The sequence below is a fragment of the Argentina silus genome (assembly GCF_951799395.1).
Source record: "Argentina silus genome assembly, chromosome: Y".
NCBI classification, from domain to species: domain Eukaryota; kingdom Metazoa; phylum Chordata; class Actinopteri; order Argentiniformes; family Argentinidae; genus Argentina; species Argentina silus.
Window position 1 is genome coordinate 15997128 of NC_139654.1, and position 21634 is coordinate 16018761.

General features: G+C 42.4%; 1 protein-coding gene and 1 pseudogene across 2 annotated transcripts in view; both read left to right on the forward strand.

The window, feature by feature from the left end:
* Positions 1 to 1408: 1408 nt before the first annotated feature.
* On the forward strand, positions 1409 to 2326 carry LOC310824007 (phosphatidylinositol 3,4,5-trisphosphate 3-phosphatase and dual-specificity protein phosphatase PTEN-like; annotated as a pseudogene). Its single transcript has one exon. The product of its transcript is annotated as a phosphatidylinositol 3,4,5-trisphosphate 3-phosphatase and dual-specificity protein phosphatase PTEN-like (transcript).
* A 14042-nt stretch (positions 2327 to 16368) lies between these two features.
* The window catches only part of LOC310823581 (ribosomal protein S6 kinase beta-1-like), a 20917-nt gene continuing 15651 nt past the window's right edge, over positions 16369 to 21634 (forward strand). Inside the window, exons 1-5 of the mRNA XM_083696469.1 lie at positions 16369 to 16513; positions 17608 to 17651; positions 17729 to 17849; positions 17961 to 18029; positions 18280 to 18427. Coding sequence (XP_083552595.1) covers positions 16445 to 16513; positions 17608 to 17651; positions 17729 to 17849; positions 17961 to 18029; positions 18280 to 18427 — 451 coding nt within the window. The 5' untranslated portion in view covers positions 16369 to 16444. The remainder of the gene's footprint in view (positions 16514 to 17607; positions 17652 to 17728; positions 17850 to 17960; positions 18030 to 18279; positions 18428 to 21634) is intronic.

Sequence of the window (21634 nt, forward strand, 5' to 3'; positions counted from 1 at the left end):
TAAATGATTAATATAGAATCAACAAAATAAGTAACCAACCATTCAAAAATCAGCCAAGAAGTTGAACTGTAAACAAAGGAAATGCCTACTGGAAAAGTGTCTTCAGCTAAGTCAACGGTTGAAGGAACAACAATTATGGGTGTGGCTTCGGCTAAGACGTCTACTCCAGTGCAAATGGTTGAAAAGAACAACCCATTGGTAAAAGGAATTGATAAAATATCTAAAAAATGGAACAAGAGATGGGCTGAAATAGACCAGCCTTGGCCAGAGGATGGCACTTTTGACCCAGAGGTAATAAAGACAATGGAAGTGCTCATAAACACTTATAAAGCTGAACAAAAGAAAGGAAAAAAGGGTCAGAAGCGTAAGGTCAAGCGAAATATGGAAACAGCAGTCTTGAGAGAAGAAGCAGACAAAGAAGGATCCAAAAAATAAAGTTAAAACTACAGAGAAGCCTGCAACCGAGAAAGGAAGAAACTGAATGTACCAACACCAGCAACATTTCATTCCTTCATCTCTCCCCTAGCTCTCATGCACACAGACACGGCCATACACCATATCAACTAATCACCTTGTGCCTCTTAAACCTGCTATCTTATTTCAACTGCAGATTGAGTTCTCAGCTGTAACAGGCAAACCAGCCAAAGAAAGAAAAAAAACACATAGCTAGATAGAAACAAAACTTTTACACAGATTTTACTACTAAGTATATTTTGAAGACATAGAGACGCTCAGAAAACTTAATCAGGTGCAGTTGAGCAAGGGAAAACAGAATAAGGAAAGAACACAGGCTGTGGTTCTGCAAAACCTGCCTCAACCACAGACACAACCTCAATCGACACCAATAATACAGGCTGCTCCTCAGCCTCCATACCCACAACCTCAGAAATGGAGAAAGGGGGGTCAAGGATATACTAGACAAGGAGGTTATAATCCAGGACCCCAGCGAGTCGCAAAACCATGGCACTATTGCGGACAAAATGGACATCTGGTCCGGACATGTTACAAAAGAGCCCGCAAATGCGGCGGAGAAGCCTACAAGAGACACTATACACTCCAATAAAGTTAAGACGCAAGGTCAACTTATCACGAGACACAAGCTTGAGGTGCACATGCCATCAAGGCTGTAGAGTCCTACTTGCATATTAGACTATACTTTTGAGCTATTGACCAATACAACTATTTTCGATTGCTACATTCCTAGCGCTAATAGATTATACACCTATCATGGCCTCCATCACCCAGTCGTCTGACCCTGAGATCCCAGACAACCACAAAGACAGCTAGCTAGCATTAGCTAGTGGTGACACCAACGGGATTGCGAGGGAGAAACATATTGGCAGCGTTTCGTACAAAGGCAACAATACTCTCTCTTAAGCTCAATACCTTAAGGACTCCTGTCACAGATATGGCTGCAATAATAAAGGAAATTGTCAGCTGAAACAAAAGGAGATACCAGGAAGATGGGTTTGACTTGGACTTGACCTATATTTATCCGAATATAATTGCTATGGGCTTTCCTGCAGAAAGACTTGAGGGTGTCTACAGAAACAACATAGACGATGTAGTACGGTTTCTGGACTCAAAACACAAAAATCATTACAAGATATATAATCTTTGCGCCAAGCGACATTACGACACCGCAAAGTTTAACTGCAGAGTTGCACAGTACCCCTTTGAAGACCACAACCCGCCTCAGCTGGAGCTAATCAAGCCATTCTGTGAAGACCTGGACCAGTGGCTAAGCGAGGATGACCATCACGTGGAGGCCATCCACTGCAAGGCAGGGAAGGGCCGCACCAGCGTCATGATCTGCGCCTATCTCCTCCACCGAGGGAAGTTCCTGGAGGCACAGGAAGCACTCGACTTCTACGGGGAAGTGCGGACAAGAGACAAGAAGGGAGTCACAATCCCAAGCCAGCGACGCTATGTGTACTACTACAGCTACCTTCTGAAGAACCAGCTAGAGTACAAGCCCATCGCTCTGCTCTTCCACAAAATGGTGTTTGAGACGCTCCCCATATTTAGTGGAGGCACCTGCAGGGACAGTACCGTTAAAAACAGGAGTGACCCGATTCCTCAGGGCTTCAAGAAAGGGAATTGGCATTGGGATCCGCAGTTTGTGGTTTATCAACTAAAAGTCAAGATCCATACGTCCAACCCAGTGCACACAAGGCGAGAGGACAAGCGTATGTACTTTGAGTTCCCCCAGCCACTGCCTGTCTGTGGGGACATCAAGGTGGAGTTCTTCCACAAGCAGAACAAGATGATGAAAAAGGACACAAGGCCTCTCAGAAGAAGTTGCAATATTGCCAGGAACGTGTAGTTTATTTAGGACAATCCATAGCACACTGGACACTGTTGTGGCGACGAAGCTCCAACTTGGAAAAGACAACGATTTCTAGCAGCACTGAAATAGTTGACGGTAGTTAGCTACAATAGCTCTGACGAATCATTTGAGGAGTAACAAGTGTTGCCATTCAGAACTTTGATTTTAAGTTTAGCGATAGTGAATGTTTCAAAGTTAAATCTAACTTTTTTTTAAGTAGGCTATATGTTGCTCATCTTGAGACATAGAAAGAGAATACTTTGCGAAACTTAGCTAAACATATTTTGATTCACTTTTAGCTGAATCCGCTCAGGAGCACGACTGAGATGTGGTAAGGAAACAGCCCATCACCAACCTACCGGGATGGCAGAACCAAGACTTGATCATGATGCAAGAGGAAGCAAGTGCACTAGATAAGAACTTGTGGCTTGCCAGAGGAGCGAGTCAGGATGCTACAGGCCTCTGGAGGAACCATGAGGGTTTGATAGTAGCACCTCCTAACTTGCTAGGACTGTTGATACATGACGCTCATGGGCTTGCCCATGTAGCGAGAGGGGAAGTGAGAAGGAAAATTACAAAAGAATATGGATTTTGGGCACCATATTTACTAGAACAAATTGACCATGTCATAGGTAGATGCACAATCTGTTTGAAAAACAATATTAGAAGAGGAGTATTAACTCCTCCAGGACACATCCCAACACCAAATGGGCCAATGAAAGAACTAGTCCTCGACTACGTGGATATGATTCGCCCGGTAGGAGGCAAAAGATATATGTTGGTTGTTGTCGATAGATTTAGCAGATGGGAAGAAGCATGCCCAACCAAAAGAAAAGATGCCCAGTCAGTTGCTACATTTTTATGCCGTGAGGTGATACCACAGCAGTACTAGAATTCCTCACAGATACAGTTACTGAGGAAATAGAGGAATTGGAGACAACAACAAAGGAACCAGAAGTGGAAATGTCAATGGAGCTAACAACTTATAAAACACGATCAGAAAAATATCAAGAAGAGTTGACGAGTCCTAAGCCAGAGCCAGAATCTGTAACCGGGTATACAACTAACAGACAAGTGCAAACAACTTCAGAGTTTGAACCTACAGTGATAGAACAAGAATATACCACAGAGCCAGAGCCTGTCGGCAAAGCTGAGATAGTGACCCCATTAGTTCAAGAAGAAATTGTTTCAACCATGAATGAGCCTACAATGTTTATGGTTGAACATGAAATTGGATCAACTCAGACAATGGAGATTAAAACTCAGAAGATGATGGAAACTACCACAATGGAGTCAGATGTAACACAAGAACTCACTATTGAGAAAAACTTCACAATTGATGAACAGATAACCGGGGAGGATATGGAAAAGAGGAGACCAACCAGATCAGGACCTGGAGAGGAAATAAATGAGAATAAAATAAAATAAGGTCAGCACAGGACTCAATTCAAGATCCACTGATGAGACAAGCAAGAAGGAACCTCTGGTATCAATGGATGAAATACACTGGAGAGACTCATAGCAAAGAAGACTGTTATATATGCTCCAAAGCAAAAGAAAGCTCGTTAATAATCATGAATACCAAATTCAATTGGAAAAACTGTGGGGAGCTAAAAGCAGACTGGCTGAAGAGAACGAAGGGCTCTGATGTTGCAGGAACAACATTTGGGAAAAAGCCATTTCAAGCAATTACCTTTGCCCCACTCTGTGAAGCAGAGTGCTTGCAGTTCATTGGATCCAGAGAATATTATGACAACACTATAATGAAGGGCAGAAAGGTATTGGACTTGGAGGACTTGACAGCGCCTGTGAAGACGTTGGGAGCCAAATGTGATGCTCTAGATGTACGAGTAGATAGACAGTTAAAGACAATATCCCCTGGAACAGAGTTAAAGCTTGTGGGAAAATTTGAATGCTTTGAAAAAGTGGGAACTGTCCAGGTGGGCATACTAGACAAAGAACTTTGTGAAAATATATGGGATCTTTCGAACCTAACTATACTAGGAATGAGCACAAATGATGGAGATTGTGTGCCTTCAAAAATAGGAAAGACAGTGAAAATATCAGCAATCCTAAAGAAGGGGAAAAAAAGCTGGGACTCCTCCTAGCGTTTGCCCATACCACTATGCCACACAAGCTGTAGCAGATCAATATTGGCTCTGTGATGGAGAACATCTACTGAACACCCTGCAGATAGGATGGAATGGAAGATGTGCTCGGGTGCAGGCGATCCAGCCTATCGTTGTCATCCCAGCAAAGGACTTGGAAGTCCAAAAACAATCTAGATCTACGAGATTTCGGAGGGAATACAAGGAGGACAGACGCTTAGACAGTTTGGGAATTCCTAGAGGTATACCCAATGAATACAAGGCTATAAATTCCATAGCAATGGGATTCACATCTTTCTTTCTTCCTGCAGCTGGAATAAATGTCAATGCTGACTGGATAAACTACATTTACTATAACCAGCAAAGATTCATAAACTACACGCATGATGCTTTAGGGTCTCTAGGAAGGCAGCTTGCAGCAACAAATGAAATGGCTTAGCAAAACAGACAAGCGCTGGATTTTCTATTGGCAGAAAAAGGAGGAGTATGCCACAACGTGCTGCACGTTCATCCCTAACAACACAGCAGCCGATGGACAATTCTCTATAGCCATGAGGAAGCTCAAACACCTAAGGGAGGAAGTTAAAGAGAGTGCTGGATTTGGAAGCGAATGGACATCCTGGATGGAGGACATGATGGGACAATGGGGAGCCTACTTCGCCAGAATAGGAGCCATCATACTGGGCTGTGTGATTGCCTTAGCCCTTATAATCTGCTGTTGCATTCCAATCATACGAGGACTAATAACACGAGGAATTGACAAGGCAATGAATACTCAAGCACTTCAAATGGCAGTTATGAAGGGAAGAAGAGATGACCGTGAAGATTCAGGAATGCCTGATGACTATGATAGTCCTGACTTGTATCCAAAACCTGGGTATCTGGATGACGATGACAGCAGTGAGGAAGATGGAAAGGATACTGAAGATCGGGAACAATCCACTCTCACAGTGTAAAATATAAAAGACAAAGGGACTGCAGAGACCAACTACCTATAAGATCCGCCGTAACGAATTTCAGCAATGCTCCAAAAGACTAAGACTTGGAAGATGAACATGAACATGAAACTACTATATCCGGAATTCTATAGAGAAGACAGGACTGCTTGCTCAGGAGTCAATGAAAGACAAAATGTGTCTTTGATGAACTTTTGCTGAAGAAAAATCCTCATTTAGGATGGGGTGAAGATCAAGTTGAACGATCCGAAGGCAAATCCTCATTTTGGATGAGGTGAAGTTCGAAGTTGGAGGCTCCGTGTTCAGCAAATCTCTGTTCTCTGTCTGTTACACAAACGAGGCAGTGGTAAAGACTGTCCTCATATGGGGGGTTATGTGCTAGTAACCTCTGACGCCCAGGTAAGGGTAAATCAAGCAACGAAGACCTGAAGAGAAGTATTTTTATCATTCTTTATTATTCTTTGTTGAACATATATGGGACCACGTGTGTATCACAGAATAGTCTATACTTATGTATGTTTATGTCCATGGCAATTTATTTTAATCATATAAGCAAGGCTTGACTTAATGTACGCGTAAGCTTTTAATAAGACATTGAATAGACTGTCTATTATTTAGGAACTGTTATTTGATAATTTCCACGGCTTAGTTCACAATAATTTTTGTGGTTTACTTGTTATTTTGTATCCCTTTGAACCATGTTACACACAACTACATACAGTATGATTCGAGTAAACGATATACAACTTTTCTGTGTTGGGACTTTAATAAGTCCCAAAGGGGGGAATATGTAGTGTATTTTGCTCTGACCAGAAGAAGGCCTGATGTGTTAAGAATAGCCTACAGTGTTGTGCACAATGGAAGATGCAGCATGCAGTTGGCCACTGTAGATTGAGGAAACGATGCAAGAGAGACAGTGCTAGGAATAGCCTTATTTGGTTAAGGCTATGAACATCACCATAAGGAATAGCCTTATTTGGTTAAGGCTATGAACATCACCATAGTATAGGTTGAAAATGCTTAGAGTAACGCGGGCCTAGGGATTCCATGCCCAAATCTGGAAGACAAAGCATGCTGTTTTATATATAAGACTGAACGGCTAGACTAGACAGGAGGGGGACATCATTGACTGTATAGGAGCCCCCACATCTGGCCGTGGATTGCAACGATGAAGTTATGATTAATAAAAGACGATTAAACTGACTCATCCGGACCTCTGCAGCTTCCTTTCTTCATCTAAGTTTATTAACTACACCGTTAACCAGGGCTGTTGATTCATTCAAAGACTTTATTCACACAGATCAGGTTTGCAAAGCTGACCCCGTTATCTCCTCAGTCACCTGTCTTTATAGACTTCGCACAGGTTAACGCCTTCTATTCAACGTATTTCTGTTTCCTTTCTACTTGCACCAATAACATTCAAGATCCATATTTCGTCATCAAGGTGTGCGCCGCCCATTGGGCTGGCGCCAATTCGTCTGGTCAGGCCTTGCTTACACCCAGTTTTCGAAAGCCTTTTGTTCTGGCTGTTTACAACTTTGTTTATTACTTAATTACCCTAACTTTAATTATTCTATCCTGTTTCCTCCCGCTTTGATCCTTTGTTTTCTTCACCTATATCAAACCCCTCAATCTAACCTCACCCCTCTTTACTGCATCCTCCAGATGTTCTAGGACCATCTGTTTTCCTGTGACCTTTTCCCTGGTGTGGGATTACAAACCCTTATATTGTCTTTAAATTTACCATAATATACGCATGTGGATATCCGTAAGGTCCAAGTGTGGTCATACACCAATTGGGACAGATTAATATTATGTCCAAATTAAGCACTCATGTTTTGTATTTGGTCACATATCATTTGCATGCAATAACTGCCTGAAATTAACAGAACTAACGGAATTCATTAAATAAAGAATGTTACTGTTCTTGGGGAGGAGTAGGTCTGGATTGTACTCACCATTCGGTGAATTTTATCTCTAAAAGACGGTCTAGTGGCTAGATAAATTGTCATGCTTTTGTTTGTTAATAGGATAACGATTTGAACTTGTTGTATGCTGAGCTCAAGCAAGCACACACCGGAGCTGCAGCAAAATATGTAGCCTACATATCATGAATGTCACACATATCAAGAACTGTCCAAGGCTACAGCAATGATATGACACCTATATGAAAGTTATTCATTTGGAGCCAACTATGATACATGATATGACGGACAGGGGAAAAAGAACAGTAAAATACAGACAGGCTACTACCAATGATTCGTTGGATACGGGCAGTAAAACAGTGAAAATATAATTTGTTTACAGATTAATAGTTGTGAGTTTTATATACAGTATTAGGCTATAGCCTACAGAATAATATGAATCTGTCAGCATGTCAACATGACATCTTACTTTCACTGATCACAGTATATGAGAAGGGCTTGATCTGCTATACTCTCCCTCGCTGTCCCTCATTCTAGCCCCACCTTATTATCCCTTGATGCCCTTCAGATTTATTCTCGTCATTGCACATGGCATGTCAACTTTTTTTCATTGATTCATGAAAGCTGTCATTTCAATCATGTGAAATACGTTCAACGTGATTACTTGATATCAATAGTCTGACTCCAAGTAATTTAACACAATGGTCAAAGAATTGTTGAGTTTGTGCTGAATTAGTGAGAAATGGTCAAATAGAATGAATCAAATGAGGCTTCAAATGAGGCTTTAATAATCCTGTAAACTTATACAATTATTACAAGGCAAATACTTAATAGAGAAATGTTATATTCCACCCTCTATGGTAAATGATAGATAGGGAGAGAGGTAGAGAGAGAGAGAGATGACCACATGGTCACTCCGACAGTCCTCACAGGTTCAACTGAGACCTCACACCAAGGCAGAGAGAGAAGAGAAAAGAGAAAGACTTATCCCCTGCATTCTGCTTTTATATCTTACTTCAACCACAGTATTTAAACTAGGAGAACCAATGAGACCGTCAGATAACACCACTCCATTACCACATTCTTGAGACCTTGTAAAACTAGAAGAGATCACAGCCATTTGTCCCATCGGGGGAAGGATCATTCGAAGATTGGGGCAGAATTTATGTTTTCCCCCTTCATGTCCATATAGCTTACAGCTGAAATGCGTGAAATCAACTGAGAAACATTATATTGCTGAGTTAATTAATGTGCAATTTTGCAGACACACTGCCACATACACTCACTGAGCACTTTATTAGGAACACTATACTCATACTGGGTAGGGCCTCCCTTTGCTCTCAAAACAGCCTCCATTCTTTGTGGCATTGATTCCACAAGATGTTGAAAACATTCCTTTGAGATTCTGGTCCATGATGACATGATTGCATCATGCAATTCCTGCAGATTTTTCAGGTGCACTTTCAAGCTGTGAATCTCTCGTTCTACCACATCCCAAAGGTGTTCTATTGGATTCAGATCCGGTGACTGGGAAGGCCACTATAGAACACTGAACTCATTGTCATGTTCATGAAACCAGTTTGAGATGACTTTTGCTTTGTGACATGGTGCATTATCATGCTGGAAGTAGCCATTAGGAGATGGGTAAATTGTGGCCATGAAGGGATGCACATGGCCAGCAACAATACTCAAATAGGCTGTGGCATTCAAGCGATGGTTGATTGGTATTAACGGGAGAACAAGAAAACAAGAAAACATCTCCCACACCATTACACCACCTCCACCATGAGAAGGTGTACAGGTGTTCCTAATAAAGTGTTTAGTGAGTGTATATTCAATCATCACCATATGTGGTATAGTATTACCAAATAAGGGTTTGTAATTGTTCTAATATCCTACTGTAATTACCCTGATGAAATAGTATTGCCCCATAATAATGGACTGTGCATACATATTTTTCAATAATTTCAACTCACTTCTAGAATGCAGATCAGATGAGTTTGAGTCTAAAGCGGTGTCTTACCAAATGTTGATGGCTCTTTTTTGGGGCCATACAGCTGAAAGTGCCTTGTCTGAACTGCATCGGACACATATACGGACTGTACAGAAATATTTTTCATTTCAACTCATCTCTGGTAGCAGTCCACTCGTCGTTTGATCAAAATAATTATATTTTCCTGATCAAAGATGATTATACAATCTATATGATTTCAGGACCTTGGACAGCACCTCAAAAATAAATCACATTTGGTAAGACACCGCTTCAGACTCAAACTCACTCGATCCATATTCTAGAAATGTTGCCGAGTAGACTGGTACCAGAGATCAGTTAAAATTATTGAAAAATATTTCTGCACAGTCCATTATACACTACATAGTCAAAAGCATGTGGACACCCCTTCTAATTAATGGGTTCGGCTATTTCAGCCACACCCATTGCTAACAGGTGCATAAAAGCAAGAATACAGCCATGCAATCTCCATAGACAAACATTGGCGGTAGAGCTCAATGACTTTCAACGTGGCACTGTCATAGGATGCCACCTTTCCAACAAGTCAGTTCGTCAAATTTCTGCCCTGCTAGAGGTTCCCCGGTCAACTGTAAGTGCTGTTATTGTGAAGTGGAAACGTCTAGGAGCAGCAACAGCTCAGCCGTGAAGCGGCAGGCCACACAAGCTCACAGAACGGACCGCCGAGTGCTGAAGCGCGTAGCACGCAAAAATCGTCTGTCCTCTGTTGCAACACTCACTACCGAGTTCCAAACTGCCTCTGGAAGCAACATCAGCACAAGAACTGAGAAACCGTAAGAGTAGCTCATATTTCGTCTTACTTGCCCAATTTGTGAGCTGATATTATTGTATATTTAAATTTAACTTGTTTTATTCTTATTTGCTTTTTTTCATTCTGAATTAACAATAATGGCAGCCTGGATGAATTACTTGAAGAGTAGCTAATAATTATTGTCTGGTCGGAGAAATTCCAAATGATGTCCTCGGATAAACCTTAATTTAGAACAAATCATGTCTTCATGGACATTTCATAAAATTATGTCAGACATACTGTAGATGGGGCACTTTGAACTGTTGGGCCACAGTAAAAAGCCAACAACACTTTGTATGACCCCGCTCATGGTTGGAACTCACTTGATTCATATTCTAGAAGTGTTGCTGATTGGTACGTAGGAAGGGGGCGTGGTTTAGTGTAAAGTTTAGCACTGTTATTCTCCCATCAAGTCACCAGAATTGCTTGTTTAACAGGTGATAGGTAACATTAAAAAAAAAAAACGACGGCGATGATATCTTCTGTCATTGTCGCAATTGGGACAAATGGCCAAAATACGAGGCGTTCACCTTACTTCATCTCCATCTCGCATTTACGTTGCTCTCTCTCACCATATGCGGTGGTGCGCGTTGACATAGGCGCCTGCTATGTTGTAGCACAGTGGATGAGTTTGGATGGATACAGTGCCTTCGGAAAGTACTCAGACCCCTTCGCTTTTTCCACATTTTGACTCAATTTAAAATGGATTAAATTAAAAGAGTTTGCCATCAATCCACACACAATGCCCCAGAATGACAAAGCGAAAACACGTTTTTAGAAATTTCTGTAAATGTATTGAAATTGAAATACAGAAATACCTCATGTACATAAGTATTCAGACCCTTTGCTATGACACTCTTAAAATTAGCTAAAATGCCATCAACAAATCACTAATTCCTATGCAAATCAGAGACCCTATAAAACAAAGATATTAATTCCAAAAGTACTATTATTAACTATTATCCTTGCATTAAGATGGACTCTATTCAACTTATTGAGTGATTTGTTGATGACATTTTCGCATTTTAGCTAAGAGTGTCATAGCAAAGGAAATTTAAAAAAACGGGTTTTCGCTTTGTCATTCTAGGGTATTGTGTGTGGATTGATGGTAAATTCCTTTAATTTAATCAATTTTAAATTGAGTCTATAACACAACAAAATGTGGAAAAATTTAAGGGGTCTGAATACTTTGGGAAGGCACTGTACTGACCAATATATGCAACGCTCTCGTGATAAGAGCTGTTTATCGGATCCGGACGGATGCACTTGGGTCCGGACGGGTAACTCAGCTGTAGGCCGAGTGTCATTTGCCTGAGACCTGATCATTTCATGCTTTTCACTCGCACTAACCACCAGGTTATTGTAAGAAAACGTGTTCTTTATTTGAAGGAGAAGACAAACTACTTCTTACTTTTAGCTATTTATTTATATGTCAAAATTCTAGGCTTGTACAAGGACCACTTTTGGCGAAGAAAATCACAGTCAGCAAGCTGTTAATCTGTAACCAACCTTCCAAAAATGGATGCATTCAAACAGTCAAACAAGGCATTTTACAGTAAACAGAATGATTGTGATTGGCTATTTGGTTGGGGAGGAGCCGCGGTTTAGACTTGGCTCTCCTCTCGTTGGTGTTTTAGGCTGGTCCCAGCCCCTGACACTCGATCCGTTCCAGGTAGAGATATCGCCGGTCCGTTCCCTCTGGGGAACGAGTTGACCTGCTGAAGAAAACATACACCTACTCTGATTTGTCCTTTCCTAGCCTAATATTTTCCATTACATCATTCTTACCAAGCACTTCTTACATCTTACATCTGTACCAAGATGACGGCGCGCATGCATCGCGACGCTCAGTGTCTCTCCAGAGTTTGCGAACTAGTAGTTATTTGCTTGTTTATCTTAAGTATTCTCGCTAAAAACAGTTTAGCGTACATATCGTACAGCCGACAAGAACTTCTGGACATCGGTTCCGGCACTCCAGTCATCTTTATCGACGATATACCCGAGATTAGCAAAACAGCGGGTCCAGCTAACTCCGCTACACCGACCGGAAGAGGCCCCAGACCGGCTCGGAAACGAAAACACAGGCGAGGGAGCCGAGGTGGGCTGAGAGCTAGGCTAAAGCTAACTCCACACCGACTCTCACTACCTAGCCTTTTCCTTGCAAATGTTCATTCCCTGGCAAACAAGATGGATGAACTGCGGCTGCGGATCACCACCCACAAATGGATTAAGGAATGTAACATCATGGTTTTCACTGAAACCTGGCTCAACAGCGAGGTTCCCGACAACGCTATCGAGCTAGCAGGGCGCTGCGTTCTCCGAGCAGACAGAACAGCAGGCGACTCCGGTAAGACCAGAGGTGGAGGTTTGTGCATTTATGTGAACAAGACGTGGTGCACGGACACTACCATCACCGAGAGTCACTGCTCAGCTAACCTGGAGTTTCTCATGGTTAAGTGTAGACCTTTCTATCTGCCCAGAGAGTTCACGTCAACTGTTATCACGGCAGCCTATATCCCCCCGGATGCTAATGCTAAGATTGCTATGAAAGAACTGCATACTGCCATTAGCAAACAACCCCGTACAAAGCCGTTCCCCTCCCCCACCTAGGTCAATCAGACCACCTCTCATTGTTCCTACTGCCCAAGTACTCAGCACTCATCAAACGAGTGAAACCTACAGTGAGGACAGTCAAGGTCTGGCCAGAGGGAGCTGACTCAGCGCTCCAGCAGCGTTTTGGAAACACTGACTGGGGTGTGTTTGCCACTCAGGCCACCCATGACTCCCACACGGACATTAATTCATATGCCTCATCTGTTTTGGACTACATCAATTCCAACATCAGCAGTGTTACCACACTCAAGCGGATCACCACTTTCCCTAATCAGAAGCCATGGATGAACAGTGAGGTCCGACTCCTGCTGAAGGCACGTGACATTGCCTTCAGATCAGGGGATGCTCGGGCCTATAGCTCATCCAGGGCTAATCTGCAGAGGGGCATCAAAAAGGCCAAGCACAACCACAAGCTGAGGATAGAGGATCACTTCAGAAACAACTCTGACCCCCGACGCATGTGGCAGGGCATCCAGGCCATCACTGACTACAAACCATCTAACACCTCACCCCTCTCCGTTGACGCCTCCCTCCCTGATGAGCTGAACCACTTCTACGGCCGCTTTGACAGGGACAACAAGGAGGTGGCCATCAAGGCTGTGCTCCCTGCGGATCACCAGCCCCTCACTCTATCCCCCACCGACGTGTGTGCGGCACTGAGCAGGACTAACGCACGCAAGGCTGCTGGTCCTGATGGGATTCCCGGACGCGTCCTCAGGGCCTGCGCTGTGCAGCTGACTAAGGTTTGGACTGACATATTCAACCTGTCCCTAGCCCAAGCAGCTGTCCCCGCGTGCTTCAAAACCACCTCCATCGTGCCGGTGCCAAAACACTCCACTGCAACGAGCTTAAATGACTTCCGACCAGTGGCACTCACGCCCATCATCATGAAGTGCTTCGAGAGGCTGGTCTTAGCTCAACTCAAGACCTGCCTACCACCCACACTGGACCCCTTTCAATTCTCCTACCGGCAGAACAGGAGTACAGAGGATGCCATTTCAACGGCACTTCACTCCGCCCTGTCCCACCTCGACAAGACTAACTCTTATGTGAGAATGCTGTTTATTGACTTCAGCTCAGCATTCAACACCATCATCCCCTCCAAACTGATCTCCAAACTCAGGCAACTGGGCATCAACCCCTCCCTCTGCAACTGGATTCTAGACTTCCTGACCAACAGGCCGCAGTCTGTTAGGCTTCACAACCACACCACCTCAACCCTCACCCTGAACACCGGCGTTCCACAAGGCTGTGTGCTGAGCCCCCTCCTTTACTCCCTCTTCACCTACGACTGCACACCTGTACATGGCTCAAACACCATTGTTAAGTTTGCAGACGACACAACGGTGATCGGTCTCATCAGCAACAACGATGAGACCGATCATCGTAAGGCACGCAGCATCGTCAAGGACATCTCTCACCCCAACCATAGACTTTTCACCCCACTCCCCTCCGGGAGGCGCTACAGGTCTCTCCGCACCCGAACCAGTAGGTTCAGAGGCAGCTTCTTCCCTGCGGCTGTCACCCTGCTGAACACGAACACTACACCTACCTGACAACCTACTACCCCCGCAACCCCCCCCCCCCCCCCCCCCCGGACAATTGCACTATTGCACTATTACTCCCCTCCCCTGCTCTTACTCAATACCACTGCTCTTCTGTACATACCTGTCCATACTGTTCATACTGTTCATAATGCACATAATGCACATATCCTATATTTTCTTTAATACTACTGCACATACTGTACATACTTGTTTATACGGCATTCCATATTTATATTTATTCTGCATCTACCTCATGTTACTGTTAATACATATATACTGCTAGACTGCATTACCCATACAGCTCATATGCTGCTACACTGCTCATACTGTAACTATTTATTCTGCTATAATGCTACTGCTACTCACATACTGCTATACTGCACTGCTATATTATACTGCTTATACTATACTATATTATACTGCACTACTACTGATCATATATTGCACTACCTGTAAATACTGTTCATTGCACTTTCTGCTATTTTGCACTTCTGGTTAGACGCTAACTGCATTTCGTTGTCTCTGTACTTGTACTCTGCACAATGACAATAAAGTTGAATCTAATCTAATCTAATCTTAAATTATGTGTGTGTTGCAGCATCTATCTTGATGACCTGACCCTTACCTCTTCATGTATTAATCCAAGTACCATGGAACTAATGCTTGATTCATCTCATTTAATGCTTGATTCATCTCAACAGGCCATCACATTAGTAAATTTCAGATGATTAAAAAACATATTAATTCAATTGATTTGCATATGGAATATCAAATACAATTAGTAAATTTAATCACCCTAAATAAAGAACTGAATAGCTTTATTTACTCGTCTGCTATTGAGCATTATGATGCAACTGTTTTTATAAAAATAATTTCTAACATTATTCTCCTATCAAAAGTCACCAGAATTGCTTGTTTAACAGGTGATACGCAAAATATTCTCTGGGTAGAAAAAGGGGGACGCAGCCACTTCACACCCCTCACAATACTTTAGGCAGCACCCCCTCGCAAAATATACTTCCTACATCCCTGGTTGAGTAGACTGGTACTAAAAAACAAGTTTAGCCTTCGAATATTATTTGTGTATAGTCCATTGTGTGTGCCCTATACAGGCCCAATCCCATTTCTTATTTTGACCCTTACCCCTCTTTTTCGAGTAGTGGTTGAAATCTTCCCCGATGAAATGGGACAACCCTTCGAGACCCTGATACGTCATCAATAGTCGTCGATGGCGTTTACGTACACAGACGCGACGAATTTGTTGCCATGACAGAATAGCGGCGCTCTGTAGGCTAGCAACCCGTGCTCCTAACCAGCTAGTCTGCGCTGATATTAGAGGAGCAGTAACAAGTGCAGCAACTTCGCTGCTGGACTTTAGTTAAATTTCGGGCGTCATATGCCATAAAAGGGGGGGAATGCGACATGGAAATATGTCAAAATGCGGGACTGTCATGCACAAATCAGCCTCAAAACAATGTTGTAATGTTAGCTAGCTAGCTAGAGACATCAGCATACTAGCGATTTTTTGTTATGCTTGTTATAAAGAAAAGTGTATAATACATTGAAACGACATTAAACTAAGATAATACGATGGTTATCATACTTTTTAAATCTTTATTAACGAATAAAATACTTACATTATACTTACTAAGTGGTAGGGGCAAGGGGTGTATTGGCCACAGTCAAGGTGGGGCACTTTGAACTGTTGGGCCACAGTAAAAAGCTGCCAACACTTTGTATGACATCGCTCATGGTTATAACTCACTTGATTGATATTCTAGAAGTGTTGCTGAGTAGACTGGTAGTAAAAAATCATGTTTAGCCTTGGAATATTATTTGTACACTCCATTATGCGTGCCCTATGTAAAATGACATGTACATATTCGTGCAATTACATTATAATGCTAAAAATTACTTGTATTGTGATTCCGTCACTTTACAGTGACCTCGCGCTTTTATTTTGAAGTCACGAAACCGGAAGTGTTATTGTCGGAAGCTGCCGCTTGTTGTCATTCAGAGAACACAGATCAGCGTGCGCATGCCTTGTGTAGTAGCCGGTTATGATGGCGGCGATGTGTGTATGTCCGTGAGGCGGAGAACGCAAGCTTGCTATTCTCAGTGATCGTGCAACCTGAACGAAAGCAACGATGGCTGGTGTGTTCGACATCGATTTGGATCAGCCGGAGCAAAATGTCTCCGATGATGAGCTCGAGGAGGTAATAGACTAAACCCTGTGTCGGGTGTGGTTGAGTATTCTCGGCAACTGTTTATAGCTATTAGGACCGTCTTGGTTAGTTGCCATTCTGGCCCGTTTATGACAACGTCTACCTGCTATCAAGCTGCATGATTAGCCAGCTAGGTTAGCCACTGTTGCTAGACAACAATCAGGAGCTGTCACTTTGTTCTCTGCTGTTGCGAGTTAGTTGTTATTGTTATGCAGCAGATAATGGACTTTGCGCTGTGTTAGATATTTGCAAGGAATGTCAACTATGCAATGTTGATTTCCTTGCTTGCTCAAGGAGACTGGCAGCACTGCAGAGCCAACCGTGCTTTGGTTGCTTGCGTGCAACAGTTTATTCGGACAGTTCTGCAGTATGGAGTAACATACATGTTTGGACCATAGATGTATCATTCCGTTTGGACATCCCAGGAAGATTAAATTATCCAAGAAATTATCATGATGGTTGTGACTAGGGTTGGGCGGTATAACGTTAATACGGTGTCCCGCGGGATTTGAAAATGGCCACGGTATGCTTTTCAATACCGTCATAACATGTCTGCTCCATTATCTATCAAACTGTCAAATTAAGCCCTGTTTGTCAATTCACAGCGCTGCTGCCAGCGTGGTCAGAGAAAGAATGACAGTCCTTTCCGGAGTGTAACTTTTGGGGTGTTGCTCTTGACCTAAGGTTAGAGAAGGAGAAAAAAAAGATGACTAGCGCTTTTGGGGTGTGTGCAAAAAATTACATTCCAACAATTGAAAAGAATTGATTGCATGGCCAATAAAACAGTCTTTGTCTTTGTTAGCCTAGTTTCTGACGATTATTTGCAAAGTGGTTGGAGCTTTTTCCATTTCCAACATGTTGTGCTCTTTTAAAATGTCTTGCATCAAGTTTCAGTTGGCATCCTCCTTTATTTCATCAAAAATTAAATGCTCCATTATTTAATCAATGATTACTGCTGAATTTAATGTAACTACAGCTGGTGCTGTTGGCAACCTCCCCACTGCAGTTGTATGGCACTGCAGTGATTTCAGTTGCAAAGCAGACATTTGGAATTACAATGTGCTTTTACTTATTTTCTGTCCTAGGCTCAGATCAGTGATTTCATGGACCAGTGCAGCGGCTTTGAATTGTAAGTGTTTCTGAATTCCCTGAAATACCCTGTGTTTTTAAAGAAACAACATAACTTTGAGATTTGTGTTTTTCCAGCAATATGGACAACTGTGAGAAGATTGAGATTTCTGAGGACAATGTCAACCAAGGAACAGAGAACATCAGACCGGAATGTTTTGAGCTCCTGCGTGTGCTGGGGAAAGGTGGTTATGGAAAGGTGCTGTTCTTCTGAGAGCCATGATAACTTATCACCCTCTCATTCAAATGGAGTTTCATACTGTAGTGGAGTTTTGTCCTAATGCCAAAGTCACATTTGCTTCCTTTGTAGGTCTTTCAAGTTCGAAAAGTTGCAGGAGCAGCATCGGGGAAGATATTTGCCATGAAGGTTTTGAAGAAGGTAGTTTCATTTTTTATTAGTCAACCTGTGCATAATGAGGACAACAACAAAGCAATATTAACTCATATCAATTTGTCAGGTGAATTCACAGACCTAGGCTACAGATGACCGTCCAATAACAACCTGTTCAAGTGTATTGAATCATGATGGTCAACAATATTTTTACTTTTTTCACATAAACAGAAGTAAACATTGTGTTGTGCTGTCTAGAGCAACTGTGACTAATGTTAAATGTTTTGGGGACTGGCAGGCTATGATTGTGCGCAATGCTAAGGACACTGCTCACACCAAGGCTGAGAGGAACATCCTGGAGGAAGTGAAGCATCCCTTCATTGTGGATCTCATCTACGCCTTTCAGACAGGGGGCAAGCTGTACCTCATCCTGGAGTACCTAAGCGGTCAGTAAATCAGTCCTCACACAGGCACTTACACCAAAGGATCCATTCACCACAAGAGAAACGACACCTATTCTTTCTACAACTCTCTCTGTTGCCCAAGAGTTGCTTTGGAGTCAGCCCAGCCTCTTTATATATTAGTATTCCTTCCTGCAGATGACTCAAAGAGGTTAAAGCATAAGTATGGTATCAACAACATAATTATTCAAATAATCTGAATCAATTGTCTCAGGAAATTGGCTTCTGCTGTTATCAACACATAATGGGTCTCCACCCCTTTCCTTTTTATTTTTCCATCAATGTCTACCCATCCACCTCATGCATCTTCAGATACAAGAGGAGAATGCAACATACAGTGCCTTCTTTAAGTATTGGAAAGAGGAAGCATTTTGTCTTGTTTTAGCTCTATACTGCAACAGTTTGGATTTGAAATCAAACAATTACTATGGGGTTCTCTGATTTAATTCAACGGTTTATGTTTATTTCAGATTTGGTTCACCATTTAGAAAGTACAATTTCTTTTATAATATGCCATTTAGCTGACGCTTTTATCCAAAGCGACTTACATTGCAGTGAGTGCATTTTGCAGTATATATGGTCCCAGCAGGAATCAAACCCACAACCTAAGCGTTGTTAGCACCATGCTCTACCAACTGAGCCACAGAGGACCACAATGTTACGTTACATGTTATGTTACATACTCCCCCTATTATAATAATAATCATGACGTCCAAATAAAGTATTCATGGTTTAATATTTGGTCGACAATACTTTGCATGCAACTGCCTGAAGTCTGCGACCCATTGACCCCACCAGATGGTGGGTATACTCCCTGGTGATGCTCTGCCAGGCCTGTACTGCAGCCATCTTCAGTTGTTTGTTTTTAGGTCTTTTTGCCTGAAATCTTATCAGGAAATGTAAATGCATGTTCAATTGGATTTAAATCTGAAGATTGACTTGGCCAGTCAAGAGCTTTTTGCTTTTTGGCCCTGAAAAACTCCCTAGTTGCTCTGGCATTATGTTTGGGGTCATTGTCTTATTGTATGACGAAGCGCCATCCAATGAATTTGGAGGCATTTGCTTGTACTCAAGCAGACAAGATGTTTCTGTACACTTCAGAATATATTCTGCTGCTGGTGTCAGCAGTAACATCAATAAGCCAGTTCTTGTGGCAGCTATACATGCCCAAACCATAGCACCCCCTCCACCATGTTTCATAGAGGAGGTTGTATGCTGTAAATCAGATAATTTTTTCTCCAAACTTTCCTCTTGCAATCACTCTGGTACATGATAATATTCATCTTATCTGTACACAACAACGTTTTCCAGACATCTGCAGGCTTTTTAGGTACTTTTTAGCAAACTGTAACTTGACCATCATTTTTGAGGATTACTAGTGGTTTGCACCTTGCAGTGAAGCCTCTGTAGTTCGGCTGTGGATGGTAGTCTCTGACACATTCACGCCTTCCTCCTGGAGAGTGTTCTGATCTGTGGGACTGTTGTTTTGGGGTTTTTCTCAATTATGGTTAGCATTCCTCAGTCATCCGCTGTAGAAGTCTTCCTTGGCCTACCAGCCCGTTTGCGATTGCTGAGCTCACCAGTGCTTTCTTTCTTTTTTAATGATGATACAAACTGTTGATTTTGTTAAGTCTAAGGTTTTGCCTATCTTTCTGATGATAGATTTCTTCTGATATTTCAGCCTCATAATGGCCTCAATAGCAGACTCCAAAGGCAAATGCAAAGTCTAGAATCCATACTAGACATTGACCACTCTCTTATGCCTGCACAAATGATGTGAGAGAACACACCTGACTAACCAGAAACACCTGTCAAGACAATTTTCCAATATTTTTGGTGCCCTAAAATAGGGGGACTATGTATAAAAAGGATTGTAATTTCTAAATGGTGAAACCAATCTGAAAAAAGAAAACAGTGAATTAAAGCTGATACTCTCTACCTTAACCTCATAGTAATTGTTTGAAATCATCCAAACTGTTGGTGTATTCAGCTAAAAGAAGACAAAATGCTTCCTCTTTCCAATACTTATGGAGGGCACTGTAGTATGTAAGATAGTCAAAGACAAGTTTTTTTTCTCACACATTACAGCGGGCTGCGAGCAGTGCAGTGAAATTATTGCTTCACGAGCAGCTTTCAACAATACAATTTAGCAATATCAAAACAATGGCAACCTATCATCAATATCAGAATAAAAATACAAAATAAATCAAGACAATATCACAACAAAGTGGTAGGAATAAATATTAGCAGCATTATGGTGGTGAGTCAAGTATGATTGTCAATGATTTAAAAGTCGAAGTGGGCAGTTGGAATGCCTCTGGGTAGCTAGGTCTGGTGGTTCAACAGCCTGATTGGTGTGATGAATACATTTGGGATTGAGTGAGTGGTGAAGCCTGTTCTCCAGTCTGAGTAAATTAGTTTAATCTTGTTCTAATCAAAGTGCTGTTGAGTTGTTTGTTCTGCTGTGGCTATCCTGCCTTAAGCCTGTTCTCCAGCGTGAGGAAGTTAGCTGAATCTTGTTCTTATCAAAGAGCTGTTTAGTTGTTTGTTTTGTTGTGGCTGTCCTGCATTGAACTCTGATAAGTAGTTTCTATTGAAAGCCACCTGTTTGAAGTCAATAGCTGTGAAGTGCTGTCAATCTCCAGTGGGAGGGCCTAAACACTATCCTGCCAGGTATTTAACTCCTGCTCACCCTGGACCAGGACGAATACATTTGGGATTGAGTGAGTGGTGAAAACTGTCTGGTCGTTAACTGATCGTCAGGTGGGAGGGGCTGCTACCCTGCTAGTCATCAGCAATCACAGAATCTGCATTTATATCGTGACGATCGCGGAGCGACAGCCTCCTGACACTAAGACTCCAGACACTAAGACGAAGATGTCTATCTGTGGACTCCATCGAGGAAGGCCATACTACTAAGTATTCTTATTCTATTTTGATAATTTCTTCATTACCCTGAGCATATTGAGCCTACCTATATCCTACTTTTCCCACTAACCCTCTCCACCGGTAAAAAATCACAATGTGCTTCCTCCCCATTCCTGTTATTTCATCCATCAGGAGGACACATCGACGCTAAACCTCCACCCGCAACCCTTCCAATCTAATTTACCCACCATGCTCAACTGACCATGACTTCACTGTCACAGGAGGACTTTGGAACTGCCAGTCTGCGGTCCGGAAAGCCGAGGC